Genomic DNA, 14632 nt, shown 5'->3' on the forward strand with positions numbered 1-14632 from the left:
CAACCCTCTGACCCATGCCTGGTGACGGCCAAGAGCCTCCACCACCCAACAGGCCAGCTGCCGGAAGTGCGTCACCCGGCCTGCTGGGGGTGGCGGGAGTTGTAGTTAACCATCGACTTTTCTTGTGCTCCAATTCACCTTTTTTCTCAAAGAAGCAAACATCCTAGAACCGTAAAGAAGGTGGCTTTATGACCAACAAATCTAATCCTTCCGTTTTCCAGCGGAAGGGAACGCTCTCAGAGCTCATGCGGCATACTGAACTACAAATCCCAGCATGCTCTGCAAGGCGCCCGGAGCGCCGGGCCACCGTCGTAGGTGCTGGTCGCATGAATGGAGCGTCGGGCGTAAGGCAAAGCCCGCCACCGTCCGCGCGGCCGGTACCTGCTCCCGGAGCGTGTGTGCGGGTGTGGGCCGTGCGCGTGCGCGCTCAGAGGGGGCGCGAGGCGGGCGCGTGGCTGCTGAGGTGGGCGGCAGCGGTGCTGCGCGCCGGAGGAGCCGGTAGTTGCGGGGCCTCCCGCCTCGCTCGGGGCTGCCAGTAGCCGTGGCGGCCGCCGGGGACCGTAAGGGGCGGAGGAAAGCAGGAGGCGGAGGGGCCCGGTCTCGGCACTCGTTGGAACAGCCGAACATGCCCCGAGACAACATGGCCTCCCTGATACAACGGATCGCCCGCCAGGCGTGCCTCACCTTCCGGGGCAGCGGAGGCGGGCGCGGCGCTTCCGACCGCGGCGCGGCGCCAGGCCCCGAGGCGCCGATGCCGCAGGGCTTCCTGGAGAACCTGAGCAAACTGAAGAGCCTGCTTACCCAGGTCCGCGCCGAGGACCTGAACATCGCCCCGCGCAAGGCCACGCTGCAGCCGCTCCCGCCCAACCTGCCGCCGGTCACCTACATGCACATCTACGAGACGGCCGGCTTCAGTCTCGGCGTGTTCCTGCTCAAGAGCGGCACGTCGATCCCGCTGCACGATCACCCGGGCATGCACGGCATGCTCAAGGTGCTCTACGGCACCGTGCGCATCAGCTGCATGGACAAGCTGGAGGCAGCCGGCGGGCAGCGGCCGCGGGCGCCGCCGCCGGAACAGCAGTTCGAGCCGCCGCTGCAGGCCCGGGAACGAGACGCCGTGCGACCGGGCGTGCTGCGCTCGCGGGCCGAGTACACCGAGGCCAGCGGCCCCTGCGTCCTCACGCCGCACCTGGACAACCTGCACCAGATCGACGCCGTGGACGGGCCCGCTGCCTTCCTGGACATCCTGGCCCCGCCCTACGACCCCGACGATGGCCGGGACTGCCACTATTACCGGGTGCTGGAGCCCGTCCGGGCCAAGGAGGCCTCCGGCACGGCCTGTGATCTGCCCCGAGAGGTGTGGCTCCTGGAGACCCCGCAGGCCGATGACTTCTGGTGCGAGGGGGAGCCCTATCCAGGTCCCAAGGTCTTCCCTTGAAGTCGTCGGCGCCCGGGCGTCGTGGGCCAAATGCGTGCCCTACTCAGATCTGATCTTGGCTGCCTGCGACCCACCGCAAGGGCTCTCTCTCTACCCCCAGGCCTGGGCGTTGGATCTACTGCCAGGGCTGTAGCCACTTCCTCGGGAGCCTTGGGAAGCGCGGGCGACTGGACTGCAGCCACCCGGCATGGTCATGGGGGCGGGGGAGGCTAGGTTGTTTCCTGGCTCTATCACTGCCACCAGGATTTTGATTTGGGGGGGAGGGAGGCAGGGGACTATCTGAAGCGCTTCCATCCTAAAGCCATAATGAAAATGTTCTTTCCTCTGTTCTCCATCTTATAAGAAACACACTAAATGGTCCCCACATTGGGTAAATAGCGTTTGTTTTCCACTTAGGTCTTTATGACCTTTTCCTCCTTATTGTTATAGTTTTAACTTATTGAGTGCATGACCCGGTGGTTTGAATTGCTTTTAGTTCAAGTCGTTGGTAAAAGCTAGGTTTAAAAAGATGAGCTACTATTTAGAGTGAGCTGTCTTGCTTAATTAATTTGTTGTGGAAATTAAATCATTTTTCCAGAATTGGGGGATTACCCCCAAAAGATAACTATGCATGTAGAGGACAAGATTTATTTTCTTTCCTCTCCTTGCCCAGTAGCCACATCTGGTTTACTGGGGCAGCATCTACTAAGAAATTCAGTACCTGCATATTACAGTGACAGATGGTCACTTAGAGCTTATCTTCCCTATGAGTCTCCAGATTTGTGAGTTGAGCAGGTTTCTTGTTGCAGATTCATCTTTAATGCAAAAACTATGTATTATCCTCAAGTGACTTTTATGTTTTAGTGCACTTTAAGAGATGATAGGGCAATTCTCTGTTTTCTAACCAGAAGATTCAGAGGAGCTGAATCCATACACTTCCAAACAACTGAATGTAAAACACTCCTAGCCAGCTGTTGAATTCCATGCCCCTATTTACTTCCAGTATTTTCCTGCTAAAGTAGAGAAAAATGTTGATGACTGTTTCAGATTTTCTCAGGAGCTCTAATGTTCCGGAGGGCTGATGGTTCCAGCTGTGTTGGTGGCAGTGTTCTCAGAACCCTCTCCGTCACACAGGAGATAGCCAGTGCTTGCTTCACACAGGGAGGTTTTCTACAGGAAGAGAGAGGAGGCACAGATGATCAAGGCTGGAGAATTGAGAATTAGCTATACAGCTGGCCATTTTAGGGCACCAAAACTCGAGGCAAAACACTTCCCACTCTGCCCCTCTTGAAATAAACAGTTGTGCTGTCTGTGGCTAGTTTTGTTTTTGTCCTTTTAATAGGCTGAGCAAGTTTACCTTGTTTACAAATGTATTGACACCCTTTGCATCAGGCCATGGAGCACTATTGTTGCCCCCCTTTTTACTATTTATAGGACTCTTTTTCACATACTTTTAATAAAAACAAACTGTAGAAATAAACACAGTAAAATTTGCCCAGCTGTTGTCTAAGCCCTCTTGATTGACTTGCCCATGTGGCAATCGAGTTCTAATATCTGTAATAAAGGGACATTTGCTATTGGTGGAAAGTGTTGACCCTGTAGGGACACAGTATGTGCCTTTCCCTCTTTCTGCAAACTGAGTTACAGAGGCCCAGAGTGAAGGAATATTTGTTCCCAGTTCTTAAAACAGAATGAATAGGCAAATTCTGGATGCATTGGTTTTTTTTTTTACCAAAAAGATGCTTATTCAATGTGACATGCCACTATGTTGTAAAACCTAAAGCAGGCATAATGCCAACTATTTCCTCCAGGGTTACTAAAATTGTTTTATGGTGGCTTCACGTTCTGGTGGTGTTTAGTATACTTTGGGGCCGTTTGAAGGAGTTCTTCAGGTCGTTTGCTTTGAAAATAAATTCTAGAGATACACATGATGATTTTCTTAGAAAATGTCTCGAAATGGATTTTTTCCATAGCACAGCAGTGAACGTCTATGGTTATCCATCACATACCCACCTGTTTTGAATTATATTGTAGCAAAAAGTTGATTTACTTATAAAGATTGTTCATAATGATGTTTATGTTATAATATAACCTGGAGTACGTTAAACTAACCTACAAAAACTCATTCTGGCAAGCGGACAGTAATAAAGGAGGAATTGTTTTTCCAAACTTCATTAAGAAAAGTTTTAAAGTTCTCAAGAACAAGCAGGTTGAATGAAAAAAACTAAGGTGCTTTTCGGAAGATTAACTGAAATAGTTGGAGGCCAAAATAGCAATATGATCTCTCTCTAGTTCAATAAAAACAGTGAAACTTTTGGTTCACTAATAAATTCTGAGTAAATTAATGGTGAAGACAAAAATGTAACTTGTTTTAATGAGCCACATTCTTACTACAAAGACAAAATGTGGTGCAGAAAACCCTTGCACCTCTGCATAAACCATTAGTCATGATTGACTTCATGTGCTGCTGTTGTGTTTCCATATACTCCTGCAATATAGACCATATTTTATTAACAACTGTGAGAAAAAGTTGTCTTCTACAAAGACTAATGAGCACAATGATAGTAATCACTTAACTTTTCTGTTGAATAACAAATGCAATAATTGCCTCTCATGGGTGCGAAGTTGTCTGTCTAAACACTTCCAAAGCTTTTTAATTCTCTGGTTATATCTATGGAGTTATAGTTAGATCAGTGGAGAGTATTGTGTACCTATCTACTTACATCTTTTTGAGAATTGGTTTTTTACTAAACCTGATTTGCATGGATTGAGTTTACACCAACTGCTGTTTATTAATGAAAATGGTGGGCTTATTTTTAAAGTATTATGTGTTTGTCAACAGGAGCAGGTTCTCTGACCTTTTAACACTAATAGCCCTTCTCCCAAAATCCACACCTTTCATTTCTCCTTTTGCATTGTCCTCTTACAGGTGCCTCAGTCTTGGCATCTCATGAGGACTCTGTCGTCACTCATCTATTCCAAATGACTGAATCTTGTGCTCTAGCTCTACTGCTCAACGAAGAAGCAATATATCTTTAATTCAGGGCTCTGCCCGTTACTGTTCACTAATCTGAGGGCACTGCCAATCCCATAACTCTCCTGGTCTGAATTCAGAATTTGAGGTTGCAAACAGAAGCTGCCCACTGATCACTTCGATGCAATGAGGCATCTATTGTGAAGGAAATCTTTTGTTAAGCCCTATATAGATACTGAATCCTCAGATCCAGGAATATTTATATTTCTGATCTAAAAATCAGTGTACTTATGAAAAATAAAGGCATGTTTGAAATTGTTTAGATGTAAATCTTATTTGGTTATTGCAGAATGGAGAAGGAAAATATTACTTGCTGTCATGTCTACATTTTGATTACTGTTAAAGGTTCATGGTCTATACTGTAAGATTATGTTGTACTAAAACCTGGTGGCTGCCTGCGGATTCTAAAGTCCAAGTAATAATATAAACTTAAAATTAATAATTTATTTCCTTGAGAGTGAGCTTTGAAACAGTCTGATTGAAAACACATCTGAAACTTTGTCTAATCATACTATTCTGCTACAACAGAAGAAAGCTTTTATATTTAACCTAAGAAAAAGAAGCTAGTGCAAGAAAACAAAACTTTCATCCATGAAGGAAAGAATCTTTGGACTTAAATATTGTCTTTCCTTTTTCTGTAAAGCTTGTTTAATTAGTTTGGACTGGCAACATTTTAGGCACTTGGGATGATGCTGACCATTCTTCCCCCCCACTCACACATACACACACAAAATCACACTGTTAAAACATTACTGCAGCCATTTTTAATATATGCCAAACAACTTGCCTTAATTTCATTAGCAGTTAGGATATTGAAATTAAATAGCCTGGTTTATGAGTAATTGAAAACCTTATTTAGGTTTAAGAGACCTATTTTTAATGTGCACTGAACCATTGCAAATGCATTATGATCTTTAAGAAAATACTTTCTAGAAGTTTATTTTTAATAAGAATTCCCAGTAACAACTGAAATACATCAATCATATTCAGTGAAGCGTATTGAATATAAGATGTAGACTTACCTTTATATGCTTTATTTCTTAAGCAAAGTAAAAAAAAATGAGACACCTGTGAGAAGTACCCTGAATGTTTCAAGCCGAGAGTAAAATCTCATTAAAGATTGACTTAACGTTTTGAAATCAAGGAGTAAAAGCCACAAGTTGGCTCCTTATGTATGTTACGCCACTTCACCAACTCCACATCAAGGCAAAAGTGATTAACCAATTTGACTATCATCAAAATATATTTAATCTTATTCTTTTAAAAATGATTTAAAAAAAGACTTTTAGACTATTGCTTCGTAAACAATTGTTTACATTATCTTGATTGAAGGTGCTCTGAAATGAAAATTTGGCAAGACAATTATAGATCTTAAACAGATGTACTGTATTTTAATATGGTGAAATTTTGGTAAGAGGGAAATATTAAAAACACAATTATCAAAATGTGGCATTGTTTTATACATATTTATACATATTGTTTTATACATTGTTTAACAAAATTGGCCAACAAAGATGATAATATGCTGACAAGCTAGGAAATGTTAATCTAATGGAATAACACTTGTCACCAGAACAACCTGACACTGAAGTTTAGAAACTTCTATTTCATAGTTAAGAGGTATTCTGCATCTTTGAAATATGGACAGGGAAGAAAAAAAGGTTAGTTACCTCCACAAATTAGATCTCAAATTCTAATGCTGCTAAGGGCAAAAAGTAGTTTCCAGGAGTAGCTGTCGCTCTCTGCTGTTCTAAAATACAGGCCATCAGTTATCAGCCACGTCTGAGGGAGTCTAACAGTGGCAAAGCACAAACAGACGACAGGGTTTTCAGATGCTGTAGCTAAACGGTGGGTGCTCCAACATGTTACACTTGTGTAAGGATCCAGGAGTGGGTGAACTTAAATGATATTTAGGCCCCAAATTTCAGAGTAAAGATAACTTCACAAAGACACAATCCATTTGCTTTGTGTGATAGGTAGATTACTATTTTTTGGTCAATTTAGATTTTAAAATCACTACAAAAGGCTTGCAGTAAAATGAACCCTACGGTGTATTTTTGCAAACCATCATCCAGTACCTTGGGGGTCCATATTTGCCTATTTAATTTGGATTGTCTTTGAGACTTTCGTACATAGATCTTACCTAATGAGGTGGGTATTTTGACAGTCTCTAGACCCACCAAACCTATGGCAGATTAATGATCCTTCCGAATACGAGTAATGGGCAGAGAAGGCTGGAGAGAAATGAGTCCCGGGGTAATTCCTTTGGCAACCCATTAATGCTGTCATCAGCAGTGTCTGAGTGAATTTTTGATCTAAAGAGATGATAGCACTTTTCAAAAAGTTTTCTGTGGTCATGAGACTAATCCTGGAACCTGAAAGTCATCTCCAGCTTGACCACGCCACCACACTTTCCACAAAGCCACATCTCGTCTGAGATCCTGGCCCTGGTCAGGGTTCTGAAAGCAGCCGCCGCAAATGTGTAGTCTCCGAGTGGGCACTTGTTTGTAAGTATTTATTTTCCGGAGCCCACTCAGGAGCAGAGAGAAGCTATAGGCTGTTAGAGAGGACGGAACAATGAGTCAAAACAACGCCTCCCCACTTTTACACTAATGCATGGGGAAATCCCCAGAACACTAGCATTTGATTATGAATGGAGATTGCTTTGGGGTGAGAGGGCTGTTGAGAGGCTAGCAAAGAAAATCTGGAGATGCTGGCTTGGTCAAAGCACTGAAACCCCCTGGAAGACTGCTGATTTCCCACCCAGTAAACCTTTCATAAATGATTTTTGCAGCAAAAGTATTGTTGAAAAGTATTTATTTACACTATAGTCATAAATGATCCATTGTCTGAACTTCAGTTAGTGGTTTCGCATTAGAATAAATCATTTATATTTCCACAACTATTAAGAGCTAATAACCAAACAAGTCAGCTCCAGTAACATTATTTACATTCTTATCTGCAAGTCGACTACAAAGGTAACACTTTTAAGTCACAAAACAGAGCATACAAAAATATACTTTCTAAAAAAAATTCCAAATATTAATAGGCAGAAATATACAGCCATAATAAACCCAGGGAGTGATTTTTTTTTCCATAGTAAGGCAACCCATTTACATGCAGACCCTGTAACATTGTCTACATCACACAAGGCACCAAGGACATTTCCAACACAATTGCATGCATCCTAGTTTCAGACTATATGTACATCCCCCTTTAAATAAGTTAACCTCTGACTTATTTCAAGAGATCATAAATGCTTTTTTTCCCAAAGGTTCAGAACTTGTTTAACAGTGCACATCAAAAATACACAAAATCTGAGTAGATATACACTGAAAAAATAGTCTTTACGTTTCTCAGACAACTCAAAAAGGAGCAGATATTGCTATGGCCCTCCCATCACATTGCACTTACATTCTCTGAGATTATAATACATATTGCTTAAAGGGTTGAGACGACTAGATAAGCTTTGATTCACTGTTCTAGGGCCACAGAATGCAGCATAAAGGCCATGCTTCACTCACTGTACAGCGTCCCCCAAATCAGGCCCAAGCCATAAAGTGCACATCAGTTTTGCTTCTGTCTTTTTGCCGTCCCCACCTGAAGGGATCAGCATCTCCCAACCTACTGTAGAAAAAGTCTCAGGTCAATTCTGACATCTAGAGTCAAGAACCTGTAACCAGTCAAAATAAGGGGGGGGGGGGCATGGGGGAGCAAAACTTAGTCAAACAACCCTCTAAAGCAGGGTCAGGCCTCAGCCCTCTAGGCCAGGGGCCCCCACCCAACCCCCTTCCAAGCCTCCCCATTACTTGGGGTGATAGTCAACTCACCTAAGAGAGACTAAAGTGGGCTAAGAAGTTTTAGGAAGGACCTGCTTCTAAGTGGAAAGGGGGGCAGGAAAGGGTGGTAGTGTTTGTCGTGCAGCTTGAGCAGACGAAGGGCCTCCAGGGCCTCAAGGAGCTGGTGTGTCAGCCTGAGTCTCATCTCAAGGTGTCCGGGTCCGAGAGGAGCAAGGGGCGAGGGACCCTCCACCAAGAGTGCTGCTGTTGCTGCTGCACAGGGGACCCCCAGGCTGGGTGCCTCCCGTGCAGGAGGCTGTGGAGGCGGCTGGCACCGATGAGGAGGGGGCACTGCCTTTGCGCTCCTTCTGTCTCAGATGGATCTTGGTGTGGCGCTTCCTTTCATCACTCCGGGCAAACTTGCGGCCGCAGAAGTCACAAGCAAAGGGCTTCTCGCCAGTGTGGGTGCGGATGTGGGTAGTGAGGTGGTCACTGCGGCTGAAGTTGCGCATGCAAATCCGACACTGAAAGGGCTTGTGCCCTGTGTGGATTCGGATGTGCCGTGTGAGCTCGTCGGAGCGGGAGAAGCGCCGGTCACAGCCCTCTGCTGGGCATGGGTAGGGCCTCTCATGCACTGGGGTCTTGCTAGGCCTGTTGGGGTACTTGCGAGGCCTCAGGATGGGCCGCAGCGGCAGGTGGTGTGGGTTATAGGCTGCAGCAGCGGCTGCTGCTGAGCTGCTGCCAGGCAGCCGGGGTCCCTCGCTGCCTCCACTGGCCCCTGGCCCTGTGGCCCCAGCACTGGGGCCCCCCAGGGTAAAGTTGCGTATGGTGGAGAGTGGAGTGAGTGGAGGGGGGACTCGCAGGGAGTCCAGAGGGCAGGGAAAGGGCTTGCGGTCTGGGCCAGCTGTACCGTGTAGGTCTCTCTGGCACTGTGATGGGAAAAATCCAGGATAGTCCGGGATCATGGGGAAGAGACCTGGGTCCGTGGCTGGCTTGGGGGACGGGTAGGAAGGAGGTGGTGGGTAGGCCAGAGAGGAGGAAGTGGAGGTGGTGGCTGGTGACAGGAACGCCGAGGGGTCCTGGTAGAGGTCTCCCACACAGCCAGAATAAGGAGGAGGTGGTGGTGGCGGAGAGTAGAGGTGGTCCAGGTCAGGCTGGGTCTGGGACATGGTGCACACACCCAGGGGTCCTGTGGCCAATGGGTTGGGGGAGGCAGAAGTGACGCTGGATGAGGCTGTGGTCGAAGCTGGGGAGGTGACCCCTTGCAAGATGCCGGCACTCACAATATTGATTATGCCTTCTGGGTAGCAGCTGGCACCAGGGTACTGGGGGTCAATGGAGAACTTGCCCATGTAAGTGAAGGTCTGGTTTCGGGTTGCAGAGACAGGAGCAAAGCTGCTGGGATATGGGAGATCCAAGGACCTCTTCTCTCCGGTCATGTCAACGTTGATCATGCCATCTAGGGAGGGAAAAGGAAGAATGGAGGTGGAGCAATGAGAATGCAGCCAAGAATGCCTTTTTTCACCCTCTCTCACATGGGTCCATTCCCAAAGCCCAGGATCCTAGCACTGTAGAGCCGGGGCAGAGTCCAACAGGTGGGGAAATTGCCACCCAGAGACAGTAAGAGAAGGCTAGCCCAAGATGCCACTGTGGTAGCCAGTAACAGTCTGGGACTCAAACTACCTCCAGGAAAGCAGGATGAGCTACTCCCAACCCCCACATGCAGCCATCTGTGGCTCTAGTCCCCAGTAAAAACACCCAATAATAGCAACAACAATATTAAAAATTTCCCATCTGCCTGGAACTTGTTTCCCTCTCCTTTGCCTGAAGGTCCCACGGCCGGGGATCCAGGACAGAAATACCAAGAAGACTGATCCCAGCCAGTGCCACGAAGCTGCCAGCCCGAGAGGGGAGCCCGAGAAGGGAGCCCGAGAAGGGAGTCAGTGATTTCCTGGCTGCTCCCCATCCCAGGGACCTTCCCTCCTCCTCTCTCCCGCTGCTCTTCAGCTGACGGCTGCTGGAGGGAGTCGGGCGCTGTGGTGGAAGGAGTCTCTAGGTTTCCTCGCCCTCCCAACCTTCTCAGTCTTGCCCGATACCCGCGCGTCCCCGTCCCAGCCGAAGGCCAGTGGCAAGGCTTCGAGGAAGGCGCGGGGACCGCGGGAGACCACTTTCCACCGCATTGCCAAGGAAACCGGCTGCGCCGACGCTCCCGCGGGCCTCCCTAGGCAGCCAGGGAGCTGCTTCCCGCCGTTGCCCGCCCTCCTCCGCCTCCACCCTCGCCAACCCCCTCAACTTCGCGGGCGGCGCGCAGGTGGGGCGCTCCTTCAGGCCGCACGGGGAGCGCGCTCCGAGATTTCCCCTGTTCTGCTCCGCCCGAGAAGGAGCGGCGGACGCTTTCCTCTGGCGCTTCACTGCCACTCGGCTCTCCAGACGCGCAGCTCTCCTCCAGGGCCCCGAACTTTCCCGTCACTTTGTCCCTACCCCGGGAGAGGGGAGGCCGGGATGCCGCCGGCCGAAGGGCCCGCACAAGCCCCGAAGCCTGGTGGGGCACCTCTTCCACTCTCATCCCAGCGCCCGCCGGGGGCTGGGCGCGCCGCGGCGCACGCATGCCTGTTCGCTGGCGACCTGGTGCATCTGCCCGCGCTCCCAACTCCAGCGCCCGGATCCCTGCTCCCGCGGGCTCCTCCTGCACCCTTTCCAGTCTTCAAAGCCAATTCGGTCAACACCGTCCACCTCGAGCCCCAAGCTTCTCCTCCAAGTCCTGCATACGCACGGCACCCCACCCACCACCTCCGAGTTGCGTAGGTCCCGATCCGCGAAGGGGACACGCGGCTTACCTCCGGCCACTCCGTTCATCTGGTCAAAGGGGCCTCCCAGTTCGGCATTGGGGAAGATGGTCACCGATGTGGCGGCAAGGTCCTCCACCGGGTAGATGTTGTCAGACAGCTGGTGCACAAAACCACTGAGAGTTACTGGGATTTTGTCTACGGCCTTGGCGGTCATCATTTGCTCCTCGCACAACCTGGAGACCCAACTCCCTCGCTACCTGGAGTATCAGAGAAGCCGTTTTGAAGAAGGATTTGACTGAGCCTAGGTTGGTATCTCCTTTTGCCCTCCACACTTGAAAGCAACCACCAAAAAAAAGAAAAAAAATCCAAGAGAAATAAAACTAGCAAACAAGTTGCTGGTTTTTTAAGAAAGAAGAAAAATGGTTATTTGCCACTGACTCTCTCCTGTGTTCCGGCTGGGAAGCCAGGAGTTGCTGGTGTAGTGTTATTATAACAGTCAGTGTGTCCCCTCGCCGAGCTATTAATCAATTGCTGCTCTCTGGGTTAGACGGAAAGTGTTGCTCTAAGTATTTATGGGCAGGTCCTCAATGCCCGTGACGTCGCTGCCCATATATGGACTGAGGAACAGGGCTGGGCCAGGCGGCTTTTGCCGTCACATGGCCTATTTGCATACGGGCTCGGCGGCGCGGGCTCCGCGGCGCGGGCTCCGCCGGGCTCGCGACTCCCGACACGCAGCCCGCGACAATCCGCAGGGGTCTGGGGCGTGCGACCCGAGCCTCAGCCTGGGTCCGGGGCGCCGAGCCCAGCGGGGAAGGGGCGCGCCGCGGGTCCAGCTCAGGCCACTGGGTAGAGCGAGCGGGTTGGGGCTGCGGCGCGGCCTCCCGGGGCGGGGAGGAATTCCGGTTCTCTGGGACTTTCCAAAAAAGGCGAAGATCCGGTGCCGGCGGCTCCGCCTCCCCAGCCCTTGTTTGGGAGCCATTCCGGAAAATTAAACTTCGGAAAGAAACCGAGCGGAGCCGAGACACTACAGTCAAACCCCTACTCACTTTCTTGGCAGCTCAAAACCGCAAGCAAAAGGAGGCAGCGAAGAAAAAAAAAAAGCTGCATGCATTCACGGAAGCTGACTGCTTTTTTCTGAATTACTTGGTGGAAAGAAGTGGCTGGTGATAAGAGTGAATGCGGTATTGCTTTTTTGGAAAGTCTGTTCTATTTATACAGGAGCGAAAACGGAACAGGTTTGGGGTTGTTTGTTTGTTTAAGTATTTTGGGCATCTTGGGGTGGGGGGGCGGGGAGACCCTAGGAGGAGCAGAATAACTGCAGGGAGCTTCGAGAGAAATCCTCCGGCGGAGACACCCCCCTTCCTCTGCCCGCGCGCTCCCCGCCCCCCTTCAGCTGCCGCGCGGAGCGGGCGCCCTTCCCGGCGCGTCTGGGCGGTCGGCTGTGTGGGGGCGTCCAGATGGAGGCTTGGACACTCACCCTGGCCCGCCACACACATACACACTCTTACACTCACACACGCTCCACTTCCGCTCCACACACTCCCGCCCCCGCTGCCTTCTTCACACGCCCACTCGCACACCTTACGCTATACACTCCTGTTGACAGCCCGCCTGTGCGCCCGCCTCACCACGAGGGTGCCCGGCCGGCTTCTTGGACAGGGTACTCTGCAAAGCCACCCATCCTCACCTTCATGTCCCTACCAGCCGCCCCCGCGAGCCCACCCTCCGGGACTGCGCCCTGCCCGCCCTCGAGCCCTACTCTAGAACACCACATATTAGGAGGAATAGTCTTCCTTTCCCTGGCCAAGAGACACCTTGGTGAGCCAAGCGAGGTCCCGAGTGATAGCAAACAATGTCGCCAACGCCAGTTTTGAGCTGCCATCACCCACATGCGTTTCCTTTGGCGATTGAAAAACTGACCCCCAGGGAGACCTTTCTGTTGAGTTCCCAAAGCAATTTTTCAAAACTTTCAGAGGTCCAGAGAGCGGCGGGTTCGGGCTCGCTGCAGGCACCACTCCTCCCTCCCACGCCCCCGGCCGGCACCAGGCGCGCTCCCGGGCCTGGCCGGGGCCTCGCGGGACGCCAGTCCCGGGTGCCCAAGCCTGGCGCGCCGCCGCCTGCCTGGCCCTTTCCCTCCTCAAAGCCGCTAAGGCCTAGGACAGAGCGTGGAGGCAGCCTCTAGGGCCCGGCCCGGCGCTTCCCCACCCCCGGCCCGGGACGTCCCCAGCTTCGTGGGGGCCCGGGCGGGCGAGAGCCACGGCGCCACTCCGTGGAAGCAGCGCGGCGCTGCAGGAGGCTCTCCCGCCGCTCACCTGCCGCCGCCGCGAGCCCGCTCCCGCCCGGCCCCGCGCGCGGCGGTCAGGGCCCCGGGGCGGCAGGGAGCGGCCTCTGCTCCTCCAACCGAGCGCCGCTTTTCCCCTTGCCCGCCGCAAAATCAGCTCTCCGCCGGCCGGCCATCTTCCTGACTTCAAACGCCCAGAAAAAATTTGGGAAAGTTTCTCGCTTGCACTGCGCCCTCTTTTCCCATTGGAGATAAGAGGGAAAAGGAAGGAAATCCCAGCAAGGTTAGCACCCTTGTAGGTACCCCACACTAGGGAAAAACGTGCAAAGTCCCGTTTCTAAAAAAAGAAAGAAAAGAAAACTGAGTTCTTACCACGTGCGCCAGCCCGTTCCGCCTGCGCTCCGGCCGGTCCCGCGGCCCCCGCGCTGACCACCGGCAAGACGACGCCTCGAAGGGGAGCCCGACTCGCATCTCCAGCCCTGAGTCCGAAAGAAGGGGGGGCCGAATTATGCAAATGTGGGTCGTGGCCGCGGGGCTCGGGTTACGGCCCCCTCCAGCCTCCGAGGTGAGGCACCCACCGGCGGCGAGTGCGGGCGCGGCCACTGCTAGCGCTTCGCTCCTCTCCACGCACGTGGGCGGGCGGGCGGACCGACAAGCCGCCAGGGCCGCCCCGCGGCGGGCGCTGCTGCCAACCCAGCGGGCGGCCACCGCGCGCCGCCCCGAGGGGGAGCTCCTGGATGCCCGAGTGCCCCGCGAGCAGGGCGCAGAGGGCAGGACACAGGCTGGGGCGGCCCGCGCGAGGGGGAGCCGCGCGGTCTTCGGCTGCTACCCTTCCTGAAGGAGGAGGCTGAGTGGGGCTCAGATGGGGAGGGGTCCTAGCGAGGAGAGGCGGGCTTGCCCGGCCCGTCTGAAAGGCACGTTAGAGTAAATGGGAATGACTGACCCTCCAAAATTATTCGGATCTTTCCAACAACTCACACCTCCGTTAAGAGCTGCGCCACGCCGAGCCCGCCCTGCGTCGGGGGCGGGTTAGGGGCAGGGGCAACCAACAGCGGCAGGGAGGCTGTGCGGGCTCCCAAGAGGATGCCTGGGGCCAGTCCTGAGAGGCCTTCCCTGAACCTCCGCTGGAAACAGGTCAGTAGAAACTTCCTGTAACCCTCTTCTTTTTTTACGTTTAAGAGTGATAATGGAACAGAGTCTAGGCACACTCATTTCAAGCCAGCCACTTTGTGGATAGATAAGTTCAGAAAGCTAAAATGACTTGCCTAAAGTCACGCAGCTGATAAGTGATGGTGTCCAAACTTGCAACTGGGTCTTCTGTCTCCAAGTACA

The 14632-nt window shown here is 51.6% G+C and overlaps 2 protein-coding genes across 3 annotated transcripts; one reads left to right on the top strand and one right to left on the bottom strand.

The window, feature by feature from the left end:
* The first annotated feature begins 224 nt into the window (after positions 1–224).
* Positions 225–2915, top strand: ADO (2-aminoethanethiol dioxygenase). The gene has a single exon (XM_014833399.3). It carries the CDS (start codon positions 626–628, stop codon positions 1436–1438), a length of 813 nt encoding a protein of 270 aa, XP_014688885.1. The 5' UTR covers positions 225–625; the 3' UTR covers positions 1439–2915.
* A 4336-nt stretch (positions 2916–7251) lies between these two features.
* On the bottom strand, positions 7252–13874 carry EGR2 (early growth response 2). 2 transcript variants are annotated; one of them, XM_014833408.3, is made up of 3 exons: positions 13673–13874; positions 11068–11176; positions 7252–9689 (listed from the first exon to the last, which is right to left on the bottom strand). In XM_014833408.3, the coding sequence occupies exons 1-3, from the start codon at positions 13769–13771 to the stop codon at positions 8437–8439; spliced, it is 1461 nt and encodes a 486-aa protein (XP_014688894.1). In that variant the 5' UTR covers positions 13772–13874; the 3' UTR covers positions 7252–8436. The 2 variants fall into 2 exon arrangements, with proteins under 2 accessions (XP_014688894.1, XP_014688895.1); XM_014833409.3 differs by lacking the exon at positions 13673–13874 and adding an exon at positions 11277–11811.
* Between the last annotated feature and the right edge of the window lie 758 nt (positions 13875–14632).

Source organism: Equus asinus, chromosome 2 (genome assembly GCF_041296235.1).
Source record: "Equus asinus isolate D_3611 breed Donkey chromosome 2, EquAss-T2T_v2, whole genome shotgun sequence".
NCBI classification, from domain to species: Eukaryota; Metazoa; Chordata; class Mammalia; order Perissodactyla; family Equidae; genus Equus; species Equus asinus.

Bases quoted from the DNA above. Each gene is read 5' to 3' on its own strand.
- ADO (XM_014833399.3), top strand. From the start codon at position 626: ATGCCCCGAGACAACATGGCCTCCCTGATACAACGGATCGCCCGCCAG.
- EGR2 (XM_014833408.3), bottom strand. From the start codon at position 13,771: ATGCGAGTCGGGCTCCCCTTCGAGGCGTCGTCTTGCCGGTGGTCAGCG. The intron at 11,177-13,672 runs GTAAGAACTCAG...TTTGTGCACCAG, and splicing joins GGAACGGGCTGGCGCACGTG to CTGTCTGACAACATCTACCC. The intron at 9,690-11,067 runs GTAAGCCGCGTG...TTCCCTCCCTAG, and splicing joins GATGAACGGAGTGGCCGGAG to ATGGCATGATCAACGTTGAC.